Source organism: Salvelinus sp. IW2-2015, linkage group LG33, assembly GCF_002910315.2.
Source record: "Salvelinus sp. IW2-2015 linkage group LG33, ASM291031v2, whole genome shotgun sequence".
NCBI lineage: Eukaryota > Metazoa > Chordata > Actinopteri > Salmoniformes > Salmonidae > Salvelinus > Salvelinus sp. IW2-2015.
The window spans coordinates 4655403-4671301 of NC_036872.1; the positions used below are offsets into that span (position 1 = coordinate 4655403).

The 15899-nt window shown below is 40.6% G+C and overlaps 1 protein-coding gene across 1 annotated transcript; it reads right to left on the minus strand.

The window, feature by feature from the left end:
• Window positions 1-1175: 1175 nt before the first annotated feature.
• Window positions 1176-14840, minus strand: LOC111957618 (interferon-inducible GTPase 5-like). The gene is made up of 2 exons (XM_023978498.2): window positions 14127-14840; window positions 1176-2590 (listed from the first exon to the last, which is right to left on the minus strand). Exons 1-2 carry the CDS (start codon window positions 14698-14700, stop codon window positions 1965-1967), a joined length of 1200 nt encoding a protein of 399 aa, XP_023834266.1. The 5' UTR covers window positions 14701-14840; the 3' UTR covers window positions 1176-1964.
• Between the last annotated feature and the right edge of the window lie 1059 nt (window positions 14841-15899).

Sequence of the window (15899 nt, forward strand, 5' to 3'; positions counted from 1 at the left end):
GAAGAGGTGACGATGCTTTCCCTCCAGACCCCTCACAAGTGACATCACCACTCTGTAGCCCAGGGGAGCCACTGCCACCTCCTCACTGGCCTTACCCACATTAATCCTGGCACGGTGGCAGTAGCCAGAACCGCAATCACACAGTATTCAAACTTTGAGTCCTTTCTTTAGGGACTTAGAGGGCATGTTCTGGGAAAGGGAGAAACATCCCTTCATGTCCACAGCTCCCTGGTCGATTGTCAGGCAGCGTTTGGTCATATACGAATCCCACATGGTGTTCTTGACAACGTCGAGCAGAGCACTTATTTTTGTACCATGTGTTCAAAAAGAAAATCTGGGAAGAGTAACCGGAAATAGTCACTATGTTGTCCCTAAATGAGTCTTTGTGTATTTGTTTTTCGTTTGGAAACAATCATCAAAACGAATGTCCTATTCAATGGGAGGTAAAATGCACTTCTTTATAAAACGTGCTCGTCTTTAAATCATGCGGCTTCTATAAACTTGGATCTATCTCATTGTTTCTGTTCTTTGGTTTTCCACGCTTTGTAGCGCAGTGTGGCCGTCAGAAGATGCATGCATGTCCTGCTTTGTAGGGTGTTTTGTGGCTGCAGCTTGTGTGGTTGTAGTTCGCTAGGCTGGCAGATGGCCGCTTGCATTTGTATTCGCCACTATCGGTAGCTGGATAGCCACCTTCGGGGACACGGAGGAAAAGAAACGAGCTGATGATATAGTTTATGCAAAGGGTTCCTATTTGTAAATAAATTGCTTGTTTGTATTATGATGCATAAAGAATGTTGAATTTGTAGCCGACCATAAGGTGCTACAGAGGGTAGTGCGCACGGCCCAGTACATCACTGGGGCCAAACTTCCTGCCATCCAAGACATATACTAGGCGGTGTCAGAGGAAGTCCCAAAAAATTGTCAAAGTCTCCAGTCTGCTACCGCACCGCAAGTGGTACCGGAGTGTCAAGTCTAGGTCCAAAAGGCTCCTTAACAGCTTCTACCCCCAAGCCACTCCTGAACAATTAATCAAATGGCTACCCAGACTATTTACATTTTACACAGGTCGACTGTTTCTCTGAGACAGGAATGCTATGTGTACAAATGGTAAAATAAACACAAAAGGAAAGGATATGATTTTTTTGCATACTAAAAATCAAGCACCCTTGTTGTACATTATAAAAGTTTATTTTGATCATTATAAGAGAATGTCATGATAATGTAATCACAGTTACAATGTGCATTCACTGAGATTACAGAATACCTTAAATAAAGAAAAAACTGAGATTCAGGAGATGCCACCTAGGGAACTGGATAATCATTTCTTTTGTTTTTATGTTATCATGTAGAACCACAACCTATATAATATATTGGACAGTTAACATTGTTTCTTTCTAAACTAGGATTATTTTCAAATCCACTTTCTAGAGGGAGCAACATTTAAATATCATGTAATAGTTTCAAATCACATCCGATTTGGTTCTCAAAAGTCTAGGATTACATAGATTATACTGAAGTTAAATGGTAAAATCTGATTTATATTTTTGGAGTATATACTGTATTTTAAGAGTAATTTACTATGAGTAAAAAGATCCCAATATGAATTTCCCATCTACTGCAGTAAGATTATATCATGCTAGCCTATATTAAAACTATTGTGACCTTACTGTCCCATTGATCAATTACATTTGATTTGTACATTTACTGGCTGACCATCAGTCTACTCAGTGACAGGCGTCTCAAGTGCTACTCCCACCAATCTATCTGCGTCTTGGCTCAGGCTGTAGCAGAATGCAGCAAAGACAACCCCACGCCATTATATCATGCTAGCCTATATTAAAACTATTGTGACCTTAATATCCCATTGATCAATTACATTTGATTTGTACATTTATTTTCAAGCTGCATAATTTAGTTATCTACTTTTAACACAGATCTAGATTTCAATTCAATCTTGAACATTCTCACTCATTGGCCATCAGTGCCTTCATCAGAACATTGTGTGCATCATCAGCCAGCTCATTCAGACACTTCCTCAACAAGTAGTAGGTTGTACTAAAGGAAATCCCTGCTGCAGCAAAGCTGCCGACAATAGGAATGTTACTTACTAGGTACTCAACCACCGTCACCGCTGTTAGAGCTACATTTTGAAGCATCTTGAGAATCACATCTTTGTTTATTTTTTGGTTCAGAGGTGACTTGAGGACTGCTTTCAGCTCCTCCACCGGCACATTCATTCTGTTAGCAAGGCTCTGCAGGGACTCATCATCAAGACCAAACGAGTTATAGTACCTCTGGATCTCCAATACCAATATGCTTAAATCTACAGCAAAGGAAAGGCCTGGCAAAGGTATTGCTGCCACAGTGCCAGATAAAATAGCTAGTCTCCATATGTTGGCAATGAAAGCCTTCTTCTTCCTCTGGTTGATTTTCAGGGTTATATTAGGGATGGACAACAGTAGTACATGCCTCTTGTGGCCAGGAAGCTCTTTCTCCATTGTCTCCTCCAGGTCAGGGAAATCGTAGAGACCTAAGTCAAAACCGGAGATGAGAAAGACCTTCGGATAGCCTAGACCCTGATCCTCAAGCCCTGAGGAGCAAAACAAAGTGTAATCAAATACAAACACAGTAACTAGAATATGAAAAAACAAATTCTGTTTGTATTTGTTTAGTAGTAGAATACATTAATATACAGTACCAGTAAAAAGATTGGACACACCTACTCATTCAAGGGTTTTTCTTTATTTTTACTATTTTCTACATTGTAGAATTAGTGTATACATCAAACATTGAAATAAGACATATGGAATCATATAGTAACCAAAAAGATGAGATTCTTCAAATAGCCACCCTTTGCCTTGATGACAGCATTGCACACTCTTGGCATTCTCTCAACCAGCTTCACTTGGAATCATTTTCTTGAAGAATTCCCACATATGCTGAGCACCTGTTGGACGCTTTTCCTTCGCTCTGCAGTCTCGACTCATCTCAAACCATCTCATTTTGTTCGAGTTCGGGTGATTGTGGAGACCAGTATCTAATGCAGCACTCCGTCAAATCAAATCAAATTGTATTAGTCACATGCGTTGAATACAACAGGTGTATAATTACAGTGAAATGCTTGGGATAGCCCCCTTTTTTTCAATTTTCACCTAAAATGGCATACCCAAATCTAACTGCCTGTAGCAGGAAGGTCACACATCAAGCCATCACTCTGTTTGTAATTCCGTTGGTATCCACAAGATGGCAACAGTGTATGTGCAACGTTTCAGACGGATAACTTGCAGACGTGCTTCTACACCTGCATTACTAGCTGTTTGGGGTTTTAGGCTGGGTTTCTGTACAGCACTTCGAGATATTAGCTGATGTACGAAGGGCTATATAAAATAAAATTGATTGAAATTGATTGATAACTTGAAGTATGAGCCAACTACATGACATTTAGTCTCACCTAGGTACATTTGGGCAAATCCTGAAAGAGACATTCAAATTACATTTTTCTGCAAGAATATCGTCAAATCTGTATACTTGAACATTGTCTTAGCTTTTCAAGTATTAATAGCAATATTATAAGTTCAACATTTTCAAAACACCCAGTATTCATAACTTGATAACTCTCCATATTCTTATCATTTTTGTCCAAAAGGAAAAGGCTTGCTGTCACACAAGGTTAGCAGCTACATTTTGCGACAGATATTTGGTTTCCCGACACTGCTGTAAAGCCCAGCTCATTGGCTATCTAGCTAGCTTGTTTTACCCCGATTGGTGCTTGTTTGACAAAGTTACAGTCGATCAAGTGAAGACCCCCCCGCGTCATTGGCGTGCAATGAAGGCATCGCTCTCTGACCAAATTTGGTGTCCTATAGCATATACAGCACCCCTAATGATATAGTGAAGTCTGGTTACGTTCTAGGATCTCTGAGGAATACATACGAATGTGATTTGACTGGTTGAAACAACATTTAGGGTTAGATTTTTACATATTTCTTCTTTGCAAATTGAACGAGTGGAAATACAAAATCGATCGTGCATGCAACATGGACCTTTTTAGGATAGGAAAAAGGATTTCATCTAACAAAACGACACTTCATGTTATCTCTGGGACCCTTTGGATGATAAATCAGAGCAAGATTTCAGAATGTAAGTACACATTTCACCTTCAGAGGTGAATTTATCAAACCTATCAAAGTGAAAAGTGTTTTGTTGCTCTCTTCAAACAATAGCATGACATTTTGTCGCAGTAATAGCTACTGTAAATTGGACAGTGCAGTTATATTAACAACAATTTAAGCCGATATAAGACACTTACATGTATCGACAATTGTTGTTTCTCTAAAATCTGTGATCTTGACACAAGGCGCTGTATGATTTACAGCTGTCCGTTAACAGGACGCCTATCCCGAAGAAGTTACGAGCCCCTAACCGACAGTGCAGTTTAAAATACGGATAACAATAAGATATAAAAGTAACAAGTAATTAAAGAAGAAGAGTAAAAAATAACAATATATACAGGGGGGTGCCGGTACAGTGCCAATGTGCGGGGGCACCGGTTAGTTAAGGTAGTATGTACGTGTACAGTTGAAGTCGGAAGTTTACATACACTTATGTTGGAGTCAGTGTTTGTTAACAAGAAATGTGTGGAGTGGTTGACAAACTATAGTTTTGGCAAGTCGGTTAGGACATCTACTTTGTGCATGACACAAGTATTTTTCCAAAAATTGTTAACAGACAGATTATTTCACTTATAATTCACTATATCACAATTCCAGTGGGTCAGAAGTTAACATACACTCAGTAGACTGTGCCTTTAAACAGCTTGGGAAATTCCAGAAAATTATGTCATGGTGTCAGAAGCTTCTGATAGGCTAATTGTCATAATTTGAGTCAATTGGAGGAGTACCTGTGGATGTTTTTCAAGGCCTACCTTCAAACTCAGTGCCTCTTTGCGTGACATCATGGGGAAATCAAAAACAATCAGCCAAGACCTCAGAATAAAATGTGTAGACCTCCACAACTCTGGTTCATCCTTGGGAGCAAAGAAGCCACTGCTCCAAAACCGCCATGAAAAAGGCAGACTACGGCAGACAACTGCACATGGGGACAAAGATCATACGTTTTGGAGAAATGTCCTCTGGTCTGATGAAACAAAAATAGAAATGTTTGGCCATAATGACCATTGTTATGTTTGGAGGAAAACGGGGGATGCTTGCAAGCCGAAGAACACCATCCCAACCGTGAAGCACGGTGGTGGCAGCATCATGTTGTGGGGTGCTTTGCTGCAGGAGGGACTGGTGCACTTCACAAAATAGATGGCACCATGAGGATTGAAAATTATGTGAATATATTGAAGCAACATCTCAGGTCTTCCAAAAGGACAATGACCCCAAGCATACTTCCAAAGTTTTCGTCAACACCCGGTGAATTGCAGAGCGCCAAATTCAAATTAAATTACTAAAAATATATCATTTTCATGAAATCATAAGTGCAATACACCAAAACACAGCTTAACTTGTCGTCAATCCACCCGGCGTGTCAGATTTCAAAAAGGATTTACGGTGAAAGCAAACCATGCGATTAGCTCTCTCAGAAGACAAAACATTACAAACAGCTAGCAGCAAAGTAGATTGGTCAAGAAAGTCAGAAAAGCAATAAAATGAATCCCTTACCTTTGATGATCTTCGAATGTTTGCACTCACGAGACTCCCAGTTACACAATAAATATTTGTTTTGTTCGATACAGATTATTTTTAAATCCAAAAACCTCCATTTGGTTGGCTCGTTTTGTTTAGAATTCCACAGGCTCGTGCAGGTCACGACGGGCAGACAAACATTCCAAATAGTATCCGTAAAGTTCGTAGAAACATGTCAAACGTTTTTTATAATCAATCCTCAGGTTGTTTTACAATAAATAATCGATAATATTTCAACCGAACGGTAGCCTTTTCAATAGGAGAGAGAGAGAAAAGGTCTTGCTCCAGGCGCTCACGCATGCACAAATCTGAGGGCACCTAGCTATCCACTGACGCGATGTGATCCTTCTCGCTCATTTTTCAGAATAAAAGCCTGAAACTATGTCTAAAGACTGTTCACACCATGTGGAAGCCATAAGGAAACGAATCTGGTTGATATCCCTTTAAATGGAGGATAGGCTTGCAATGGAAAAGAGAGGTTTCAGAATAACAGCACTTCCTGGTTGGATTTTCCTTAGGTTTTCGCCTGCAATATCAGTTCTGTTATACTCACAGACAATATTTTGACAGTTTTGGAAACTTTAGTGTTTCCTATCCTAATCTGCCAATTATATGCATATTCTAGCTTCTGGGCCTGAAAAATAGGCAGTTTACTTTGGGAACGTCTTTTTATCCAAACATCAAAATACTGCCCCCTTGCTTCAAGAGGTTTAAGGACAACAAAGTCAGGTATTGGAGTGGACATCACAAAGCTCTGACCTCAATCCGATAGAAAATTTGTGGGCATAACTGAAAAATTATTCGCGAGCAAGGAGGCCTCCAAACCTGACTGAGTTACACGAGCTCTGTCAAGCGGAATGGGCCAACATCCCCCCCCCAACTGATTGTGAGAAGCTTGTGGAAGGCTACCCGTAACATTTGACCCAAGTAAAACAATTTAAAGGCAATGCTATCAAATACTACTTGAGTGTATGTAAACTTCTGGGAATGGGAATGTGATGAAAGAATAAAAGCTGAAAGACATCATACTCTCTATCATTCTAAAATGTCATGTTCTTAAAATAAAGTGGTCATCCTAACTGACCTAAGACAGGGAATGTTTACTAGAATTAAATGTAAGGAATTGTGAAAAACTGAGATTAAATGTATTTGGCTAAGGTGTATATACACTTCTGACTTTAAATGTATGGAGAGTTAAAGTGACTGTTTACTGATGACAACAGAGAGTGTCAGTGGTGTGGAGAGGGTAGTGGGGGAGCAATGTGAATAGTCTGGGTAGCATTTTGACTAGATGTTCATGAGTCCTATGGCTTGGGGGTAGATGTTGTTTTAAAGCCTCTTGGACCTAGACTTGGTGCTCCGGTACTGCTTGCCGTGTGATAGCAGAGAGAACAGTCTATGACTAGGGTGGCTGGAGTCTTTTCAGGGTCTTCCCCTGATACCGCCTGATATAGAGTTCCTGGATGGCAGGAAGCTTGGCCCAAGTGATGTACTGGTCCGTTCGCACTACCCTCTGTAGTGCCTTGCAGTCAGAGGCCAAGCAGTTGCCATACCAGGCAGTGATGCAGCCAGTCAGGATGCTCTCAATGGTGCAGCTGTAGAACCTTTTGTGGATCTGAGGACCCATGCCACATTGTTTCAGTCTCCAGACACACTGTCATGGTGTGCTTTGACCGTGTTAGTTTGTTGGTGAATTGGACACCAAGGAACTTGAAGCTCTCAACTTGCTCCACTGCAGCCCCGTCTATGAGAATGGGGGCGTGCTCGTTCCTCTTTTTCCTGGAGTCCACAATCATCTACTTTGTCTTGATCACTTTGAGGGAGAGGTTGTTGTCCTGGCACCACACGGCCAGGTCTCTGACCTCCTCCCTATAGACTGTCTCGTTGTTGTCGGTGATCAGGCCTACCATTGTTGTGTCTTCGGCAAATTTAATGATGGTGTGCCTGGCCGTGCAGTCTTGAGTGAACAGGGAGTACAGGAGGGAGCTGAGCACGTACCCTTGAGGGGCACCTGCGTTGAGGATCAGCGTGGCGGATGTGTTATTACCTACCCTTACCACCTGGGGGTGGCCATTCAGGAAGTACAAGATCCAGTTGCAGAGGGAGATGTTTAGTCCCAGGGTCCTTAGCTTATTGATGAGCATTCAGGGCACGGTGGTGTTGAACGCTGAGCTGTATTCAATGAATAGCATTCTCACATAGGTGTTCCTTCTGTCCAGGTGGGAAAGGGCAGTGTGGAGTGCAATAGAGACTGCATCATCTGTGGATCTGTTGGAGCTGTTGTGCTTCTCTTTGTAGTCTGTAATGGATTGCAGGCCCTTCCACATCCGATGAGCGTCAGAGCCGGTGTAGTAAGACTCGATCTTAGTCCTGTATTGATGCTTTGCCTGTTTGATGGTTCGTTGGAGGGCAAAGCGTAATTTCCTGTAAGCTTCCAGGTTAGAGTTCCGCTCCTTGAAAGCGACAGCTCTAGCCTTTAGCTCAGTGCGGATGCTGCCTGTAATCCATGACTTCTGGTTGGGGAATGTACGGACGGTCATTGTTGGGACGACCTCATCGATGCACTTATTGATGAAGCCAATGACAGATGTGGTGTACTCCTCAATGCCATTGGAGGACTCCCAGAACATATTCCAGTCTGTGCTAGCAAAACACTACTGTAGTTTAGCATCTGCTTCATCTGACGGCTTTTTTATTGATCTAGTCACTGGTGCTTCCTGTTTTAATTTTTGCTTGTAAGCAGGAATCAGGAGGATATAATGATGGTCAGATTTGCCAAATGGAGGGTGAGGGAGAGCTTTGTATGCATCTCTGTGTGTGGAGTATAGGTGATCCAGAGTTCTTTTCCCTCAGGTTGCACATTTAACATGTTGATAGAAATGAGGTAAAACTGATTTAAGTTTAGCTGCATTAAAGTCCCCGGCTACTAGGAGCTCCGCCTCTGGGTAAGCGTTTTCTTGTTTGCTTAATGCAACCGCCATGTTAGATTTAAAAAAATAACTTTACCATAACAAACAGCTTGCATTATTGCAAGACAGCGCTCGCCAAAACGGCGGAGAATAGGAATCAACATTTTCCACAGAAATACGAAATAACATCATAAATTGTTCTTACCTTTGCCGAGCTTCCATCAGAATCTTTTACAAGGAGTCCTTGGTCCAGAATAAATTGTTGTTTGGTTTTAGAATGTCCTTTCTTCTGTCGAATTCGCGCCACAATGCTAGCCAATGTTGATAACGTTCCCATTTTCTCTCGACGCAAAGAACGGAAAATTCCAAAAGTCCCAATAAACGTTGAATAATGTGATAAAACTCGGTTGAAAAAAACTGCTTTACGATGTTATTATCACATGTATCAAATAAAATCAGAGCCGGAGACATTCGTCGTGTAAACCGAAAGCTTATCAGAAGACAATATGGAGGTGCTTCGTGCGCCTTGGTAGACAAAGGAATTTCCTGACCTGCCACTCCAAAAGCTCTTGTTCGACCTCAGATCAAGCTAGACACCCCATTCCACCTTCCACTGCCTGTTGACATCTAGTGAAAGGCGTATGAAGTGCATGTATATCGATAAATATAAGGCAATTGAATAGGCAGGCCCTGAAACAGAGCCTCGTTTTCAGATTTTTCACTTCCTGCATGGAAGTTTGCTGCAAAATGAGTTCTGTTTTACTCACAGACATAATTCAAACAGTTTTAGAAACTTCTGAGTGTTTTCTATCCAATAGTAATAATAATATGCATATTGTATGATCTAGAAAAGAGTACGAGGCCGTTTCATTTGGGCACGATTTTTTCCAAAGTGAAAACAGCGCCCCCCTATTGACAAGAAGTTTAAGGTGGAATACAGCTCATTCAATGCTATCTTGGTGCCAGCCTCTGACTGTGGTTGTATGTAAACAGCTACAAAGAATATAGATGAGAACTCTCTCGGTAGGTAATGTGGTCTGCAGCTTATCATGAGAAACTCTACCTCAGGCGAGCAATGGCTCGAGACTTCCTTATCGTGCACCAGCTGTTGTTTACAACAATACATAGACCGCCGCCCCTTGTCTTACCAGACGCCTCTGTTCTATCCTGCCGGTACATCGTATAACCAGCCAGCTGTATGTTGATATTGTCGTCGTTCAGCCACGACTCCGTGAAGCATAAGATGTTACAGTTGTTAATGTCCTGTTGGTAGTTTAATCTTCCCAATAACTCATCCATTTATTGTCCAAAGGTTGCATGTTTGCGAGCAGAATTGAGGGGAGTGGGGGTTTATTCGATCGCTGCCTACTCCTCAGAAGGCAGCCCGCCCTCCGGCCTCTCTTTCTCTGCCTCCTCTTCACGCAGATCACTAGGGTTGTGGTCTGTTCCCGAGGGAACATCCTCCATCTTGGGCTCGTCAGAGTCATCAAAGAAGAAAAAGGATTCTGTAGTCGTGGTGAGTAATCCCAGTCCTGAAGTTATTTTCGGTCATAAGAGATGGTAGCGGCAACATTATGTCCAGAAATAATAAAAAAATTAGTTACAAACAACGCAGATAAACAAACAAAAAAACACAATCGGTTGGTGGCACATAAATGTCTGCCGTCTGCTCGGGCGCCATTTTAATTCACTCGCATTCTTGGCAAATGGACAGCCTGGAGGTGTGTTGGGTCATTGTCCTGTTGAAAAACAAATTATAGTCCGACTAAGTGCAAACCAGGTGGGATGGCGTATCGCTGCAGAATACTGTGGTAGCCATGCTGGTTAATTTTGTTAGGGCTAGGGTCCTTTTTTCTCAATTTCCGCCTGACTGACGTGCCCAAAGTTAACATGCCTGTTGCTCTCGCCCTGAAGCCAGGATATGCATATAATTGGTACCATTAGAAAGAAGACACGTTGAAGTTTGTAGAAATGTTAAAATAATGTAGGAGACTATAACACAATAGATATGGTCGGAGAAAATCCAAAGAAAAACCTACGGAAAATAAAAAATAATTGATAGCCCATGTTCTTCCAATATAACGTATAGGGAAAAATTGTAATCTATCCCCAGTATTCAATTCCTATGGCTTCCACTGGGTGTTAGTAGTCTTACGTTTCAGGCTTGTTTCTTCCAAAACGAGTAAAAAATATAAGTTTTACTACAGGGACACAGACTTGGAAATTTCTGTATGCATGCCGACGAAGAGGACACACACCTGCTAATATCGTTTTCTTATTGAACATACTTCTTTCCGTATGAAATATTACAGTTTAATTACATTTTAGGGTATCTGAGAATTAAATAGAAATGTATTTTGACTTGTTGAAACAATTTTTTATTTATTTTTATTTTTATTTTTTACCTTTATTTAACTAGGCAAGTCAGTTAAGAACAAATTCTTATTTTCAATGACGGCCTAGGAACAGTGGGTTAACTGCCTGTTCAGGGGCAGAACGACAGATTTGTACCTTGTCAGCTCGGGGATTTGAACTTGCAACCTTTCGGTTACTAGTCCAACGCTCTAACCACTAGGCTACCCTGCCGCCCATTAGTTTAGGGTTAATTTAGGGGTAGAATTTCGTATTTGTCACGTTCCTGACCTGTTTTCTGTTAGTTTTTGTATGTGTTTGTTGGTCAGGACGTGAGTTTGGGTGGGCAGTCTATGTTTTCTGTTTCTATGTTGGTTAATGGGTACCTAATATGGTTCTCAATTAGAGGCAGGTGGTTTTCATCTCCTCTGATTGAGAATCATATTAAGGTAGGTGTTGTCACATTGTTTGTCGTGGGTGGTTGTCTCCTGTGTCTGTTTGCACCATACGGGACTGTTTCGTTCGTTCATCGGTTTATGTAGTCATGTAGTAGTTTTATCGTTTTATGTAGTAGTTTTTCCTGTTCGTGCGTTCTTCGTGTTATATTTAAGTTCGTATGTTCAGGTTTGTCTACATTCGTTTTGTTATTTTGTAAGTATTCAAGTGAAGTTCGTGTTTTTCGTTTACACTTAAATAAATTAATTATGTCTAAATACAACGCTGCAGTTTGGTTCAATCCCTCCCTGGAACGCCGTTACAGTATTCCTATCTTGGCATGTTGAACGAGTGGATTTCTCGATGGTGCAGACTTTTTGGGATATAAAGAAGGATTCTATTTAACAAAACGACACTACATGTTATAGCTGGGACCCTTTGGATGACAAATCAGAGGAAGATTTTCAAAAAGTAAGTGAATTTTTAGTTGCTATTTGGGAATTTATGAAACCTGTGCCGGTGGAAAAATATTTTGATGTGGGGCGCCGTCCTCAAACAATGGCATGCTTTCGCTGTAAAGCCTACTGTAAATCGGACAGCGCAGTTATATTAACAATAATTTAAGCTTTCAACCAATATAAGACACTTGTATGTACATAAATGTTTAATATCCATAATTTTTATGATTATTTATTTGAATTGCGCGCCCTCGAGTTTCACTGGAAGTTGTCCCGCTAGCGGCATGCCTAGCCCAAAGAGGTTTTAAGTGTGCCTTGAATTCTAAATAAATCACAGACAGTGTCACCAGCAAAGCACCTCCACACCATCACACCTCCTCCTCCATCCTTCATGGTGGGAACTAGACATGTAGAAACCATCCCTTCACCTACTCTGCATCCCAAAAAGACACGGCGGTTGGAACCAAAAATCTCAAATTTGGACTCATCAGACCAAAGGACAGATTTCCACCGGTCTAATGTCCATTGCTCGTGTTTCTTGGCCCAAGCAAGTCACTTCTTATTATTGGTGTCCTTTAGTAGTGGTTTCTTTGCAGAAATTCAACCATGAAGGCCTGATTCACGCAGTCTCTTCTGAACAGTTGTTGAAATGTGTCTATCTTGAACTCTGTGAAGCATTTATTTGGGCTTCAATTTCTGAGGCTGGTAACTCTAATAAACTTCTCTGCAGCAGAGGTAATTTTGGGTCTTACTTTCCTTTGGCAGTCCTCATGAGAGCCAGTTTCATCATAGCGCTTGATGTTTCTTGCGACTGCACCTGAAGAAACTTTCAAAGTTCTTGACATTTTCCACATTGACCGACCATGTCGTAACTTCTCTAGGATAGGGGGCAGCATTTTCACGTTTGGATGAAAAGCATACCCAAATTCAACTGCCAGCTACTCATCCCCAGAAGGTAAGATATGCATATTATTAGTATATTTGGATAGAAAACACTTTCAGTTCTAAAACTGTTTGAATCATGTCTGTGTGTATAACAGAACTTATTTAGCAGGCGAAACCTCGAGGACAAACCATTCAGATTTTCTTTTGTTTGAGGTCACTCTCTTTTCAATGGGTTTCATTGGGAATCCAGATTTCTAAGGGACCTTATTGCAGTTCCTACCGCTTCCACTGGATTTCAACAGTCTTTAGAAATTGGTTGAGGTTTTTCCTTTGTGTAATGAAGAAGTACGGCCATCCAGAACGAGGGTACCTTGAAGTGTACTGTTAGATAGAGGCGCTTGACCATAAAGCTAGCTACAGTTTGTTTTCCTCCTGTATTGAACACAGATCATCCCGTCTTCAATTTTATCGATTATTTACTTTTGAGATATTTTGTAGTCACATTGCGCAAGTTGGAACCGGTGTTTTTCTGGGTCAAACGCGCCAAATAAATGGACATTTTGGATATATATTGACGGAATTAATCGAACAAAAGGACCATTTCTGATGTTTATGGGACATATTGGAGTGCCAACAAAAGAAGCTCGTCAAAGGTAAGGCATGAATTATATTTTTATTTCTGCGTTTTGTGTCGCGCCTGCAGGGTTGAAATATGCTTTCGCTTTCGCCGAAAAGCCTATTTGAAATCTGACATGTTGGCTGGATTCACAACAAGTGTAGCTTTAATTTGGTATCTTGCATGTGTGATTTAATGAAAGTTAGTTTTTTATAGTAATTTATTTGAATTTGGTGCTCTGCATTTTTACTGGCTTTTGGCCGCTAGCGTCCCACATATCCCAGAGAGGTTTAAAATGATGGACTGTCATTTCTCTTTGCTTATTTGATCTATCCTTGCCATAGTTGGTCTTGGTCTTTTACCAAATAGGGCTATCTTCTGTATACCACCCCTACCTTGTCACAACACAACTGATTGCTCAAACGCATTAGGAAGGAAAGAAATTCCACACATATACATTTAACAAGGCACACCTGTTAGTTGAAATGCATTCCAGGTGACTACCTCATGAAGCAGTTTGAGAGAATGCCAAGAGTGTGCAAAGTTGTTATCAAGGCAAAGGGTGGCTACTTTGAAGAATCTCAAATTGAAAATATATTTTGATTTAACACTTTTTTGTTTACTACATGATTCCATATGTGTTATTTCATAGTTTTGACGTCTTCACCATTATTCTACAACGTAGAAAATAGTCAAAATAAAGAGAACCCCTTGAATATATAGGTGTCCAAACTTTTTACTGGTACTGTGCATACTGTACATAGTCAGTGTGTAGACAAACCTTTGATGCAGTATTGTCTGATTGTTTCCAGTGTCTTATCCTGGTCAAACTTCTCTTCTCTCCCCTCAGCCCTCATGTCGTTATCAATCTTGGAGCGAACAAAGTAGAACTTCTTCTTCTTCTTCTGGATCTCCTTGGCCAGAGTAATGTCATTGGCTCTGAATCGCTCTGATGAGACTATYATGAAGAAATCAAAGCGATCGAATTCAACTTTCTGAAGGTACTCTTCTGGTTTGAAGTTAMCGGTGCCYATYCCAGGGAGATCCCAAACTWTCATATTTGGGTATTTTGGGTGGGGGTAWGCKTTMGCCTCCATGGTGGTTTCCACCACACCAGTTGGAGCAGCGCCGTCATCATTATACTTCATGCCTCTGAACGCATTGACAAAGGTAGATTTACCGGAGCCTGTCTCTCCTGTGACAGCAARATTCAGCTCCACATTATTAAACTCCTTCAAATACTCTTGAATCTTGCCTGCAGCTGTGGTCAAGCTGTTGTTCTTCAATGCTTCTTCAATCTCTCTTTGTACTGCTGAAAGTTCTTTGTCATCAATATTCTCCATAATGCTATTCATGGCAATCGAATTTCCAATAAATGCAAGTGAATGTATGTTTGACAAGGGCGAGACAGAACACAGGATATGCCACAATATATATATTATAACGCAGTCTTAGAACAAGCCCACATGCCCACATACGCCCCACACACACACACACCACACACACAAAAAAAAGGGACTGAAACCGTAGACAAAGGGAAGTGTTCTAGCAGCAAATATCTCTCTCTCTGTCTGAGTGAGTGAGAACATTTGTTTAAAAAAAGGACATTCCATGTTTTCAAATAATGTCTAATCTTCAAGGCTAATCTTATGTTTTCAGTTTGCAAGACTGCAGGGGGTGAAATTAAAATAGTATTGTTCCAAGTAAACTCAAACTTTTAGTGATTTGACAGTTCCTTTTCACAGTTCTACTAGATTCTAAAGCGTTCTGCATTTTATATTACTCTTTTACTGCTGAAACTGTTCATCATCAATATTCTCCATAATGCTATTCATGGCAATCGTATTTCCAATAAATGCAAGTGAATGTATGTTTGACAAGGCGAGACTAGGAACAACAGGATATGCCACAATATATATATTAAACGCAGTCTTAGAACAACCACATGCCACATACCCCCACACACACACACCAAAAAAAAGGACTGAAACCGTAGACAAAGGGAAGTGTTCTAGCAGCAAATATCTCTCTCTCTGTCTGAGTGAGTGAGAACATTTGTTTAAAAAAACAGGACATTCCATGTTTTCAAATAATGTCTAATTTCAAGGCTAATCTTATGTTTTCAGTTTGCAAGACTGCAGGGGGTGAAATGAAAATAGTATTGTTCCAAGTAAACTCAAACCTTTTAGTGATTTGACAGTTCCTTTTCAAAGTTCTACTAGATTCTAAAGCGTTCTCATTTTAATATTACTCTTTTTCTGCTGAAACTGTTCATCATCAATATTCTCCATAATGCTATTCATGACAATCGTATTTCCAATAAATGCAAGTGAAGGTATGTTTGACAATGGCGAGACTAGGAACAACTGGATATGCCCACAGTAATTACAGTTGAAGTCGGAAGATTACATACACCTTAGCCAAATGCATTTAAACTCAGTTTTTCACAAATCCTGACATTTAATCCTCGTAAAAATTCCCTGTCTTAGGTCAGGTAGGATCCCCACTTTATTTTAAGAATGTGAAATGTCAGAAAAATAGTAGAGAGAATGAT